At 41.5% G+C, this 2,370-nt stretch overlaps 1 protein-coding gene across 1 annotated transcript; it reads left to right on the forward strand.

Annotated features, from left to right (window-relative positions):
• Positions 1-1,687: 1,687 nt before the first annotated feature.
• Positions 1,688-2,080, forward strand: LOC121978128 (NAD(P)H-quinone oxidoreductase subunit S, chloroplastic-like). Its single transcript, XM_042530507.1, has one exon. It carries the CDS (start codon positions 1,688-1,690, stop codon positions 2,078-2,080), a length of 393 nt encoding a protein of 130 aa, XP_042386441.1.
• The last annotated feature ends 290 nt before the right edge of the window (positions 2,081-2,370 follow it).

Raw genomic sequence — 2,370 nt, forward strand, 5'->3', positions numbered from 1 at the left:
TTAAGTTCTAAAAGTCTTGTATGCATTACTGCAAACTTAATATCTTGAAAGAATATCCAAACATGAAATTTGATTTTGATAGGAAAACAATAACTTCAAAAACACACGGAGCAAAAATAAATAGAGATTATAAAGCTCACTCTTCCAATCTTTGGTGTGCAAAAATCACAACTGGAGATTTTTCAGCATCTTTTGGTATCAGGGATATTGAATCTGATGGTTCATCCAGAAAACGGATAATGCAATTAGCATAAACCTGTGGATGCTTCAATAATGGTTAATTCATTACTAAAGCAAAAGTTCACTGATTGAATATAACATTTTTTTTGTTTTAAAAAAACATGCCTCAGTAATCAATAGACTCTCATCGTCTCTCAATGAAGAAGCAACACCTAGAACCTGAATAAGGCCCTTCAGTTTCCCAGATTTGGGCACATTTATTGTGTGAGCAGATGGCTCAGTATTACAATCAGTACTGAAAACAGCAACATCATGTTCATGCATTTGTGTTAATATTACTAGTGTTTCTATTACCAATCGTTCATTATTTGAGGTATTATGTCTTGCAACAAAATATTATTGCTCATGTAGATCTCTGAAATGTGTCAAAACAATCTGAATTGCTTGTCAGACACACAATAAGGACTTAGTGGAGCAATTTCTTTCCCACTAGTAAAGATGCAAGGCTTTGTTAGTACTGCAACTTTAGCTAACCTCAGAAAAGCTTAGGAAAGCTGAGTTGACCTCATAACTGCATATCTTAAATTTCTAATGCCATCGTGGAAAGAATTCGGTCAAACCAATCTAGCCAGAAAAGTGATGCTTCATTACTACTGGTCATACCAATATCTAATTGTGAGTATTTACCTGGTCACCAAGTATGTTTCTCCAAATAAGACTTGGAAATTCACATATCATCCATTTCTTCATTAGTTTATCAATAAGTTGGGAGTACGTGATGTTGCCAGACCATGCCAAAGGAAAAAAAAAATGCCATACAACTTATATGGCAGCATAACAATTCAACTCAATCAAAACAATATTTAAATTATGACATACCAAATTTTAGGGCATATACTGAATGTATCTATAAATTTTACTAGTAGTTTCAAAAATAAATATTAACTTTGAGAACTTTAGTCCCAATTCCAATTGAGCTAGCCTTAAGAGAAAGGTCAAAAATTTCAGATTCGTAGACGATAGACACAGCAACAATCTACAGATTATATATTTCACAAATAAAAGGAAAAAAAAAATAGAAAGGACTACCTGTGCGTTATTCGTAAGAAAGTTAAAGACTTAAAGTGTACCTTTTAGCCGAAACTACGTTCGAACGGCTGAAATCTCCCCCGAGATCGCCGTGCAGACGCTCTTTGATAGATCTCTTGCTCCCCGATGATATCTGATCAGCATACATCGAGATGAGATAAATCAGATGATTCAATAACAATTAGGGGAGATTTGACCCTCCGGGATGAGCTAGGGTTTACGACGAGGGAGGAGACGAGCCGCGGCCCGCGGTGCCGTGCCCGAGGAAATAAAAAAATAATAATAACCCTCGTTCACTTTAATCTTACGAGTACTGAAAACAGCAACATCATGTTCATGCATTTGTGTTAATCTTACTACTGGCCGCGACCTCTGCAACGACGAGCGAGGCATCCGCCACGAGCTCCAGCAGACCACCATGGAACAGCCGCCTTCGCCTCCTCTCGCCTCCCCACCTGCTCCTGCCCCGCCTTCTGCCGTCGGCGTGGACGAAGGCGCTTTCAAAAAGGAGCTCTTCGTCCTCATCGGAGGCTTCCCAGGCGTCGAAAAGGGCCTTAAAGACTTCATCCAGCGGAACCCCTCTCCTTCCGAGGCAAAGGCAAGGGCGGGCGGCGAGGAGAGCATCGCGGTGTTGCTAGCGCGGGCGAAGCCGAAGCTCCCCGAGCTTCCCCTTTTCCTGCCCGGGATGATCGTGATTGTGAAGAACCCCAAGAACCCTTTCCACATGTACAGTGGGATCGTGCAGAGGGTCACCGACGAGAAGGCCGGTGTGCTCTTCGAAGGGGGTCATTTATGCTGCGGTTTTGCTTAGGACTGAAGCAGGTGGTTTTGATCCAGATCGGGAGAGGCAGGTACGCTAGAAGGAGAAGAGGGAGATGAGGGGCTGAGAGAGATGGCCGGAGGAAAGTGGTGGTGCCGTAGCGACGATATAGGTTTAGGGCTAAGTATGGGTGGACCGGGACGGCGCAATATAAGTTTAGGTTTAGAGGGAAGAGTGAAATGTTGCAAATTTCGGCTAAGTATTGGTGGGAAAATTATATTATTTTATTTTATCATAGACATCGGGTTTTAAAAACCATTGTTAAAATCGGTGTCTATTAA

This window comes from Zingiber officinale, chromosome 4B (genome assembly GCF_018446385.1).
Source record: "Zingiber officinale cultivar Zhangliang chromosome 4B, Zo_v1.1, whole genome shotgun sequence".
Classification (NCBI taxonomy): domain Eukaryota; kingdom Viridiplantae; phylum Streptophyta; class Magnoliopsida; order Zingiberales; family Zingiberaceae; genus Zingiber; species Zingiber officinale.

Bases quoted from the DNA above. Each gene is read 5' to 3' on its own strand.
- LOC121978128 (XM_042530507.1), top strand. From the start codon at position 1,688: ATGGAACAGCCGCCTTCGCCTCCTCTCGCCTCCCCACCTGCTCCTGCC.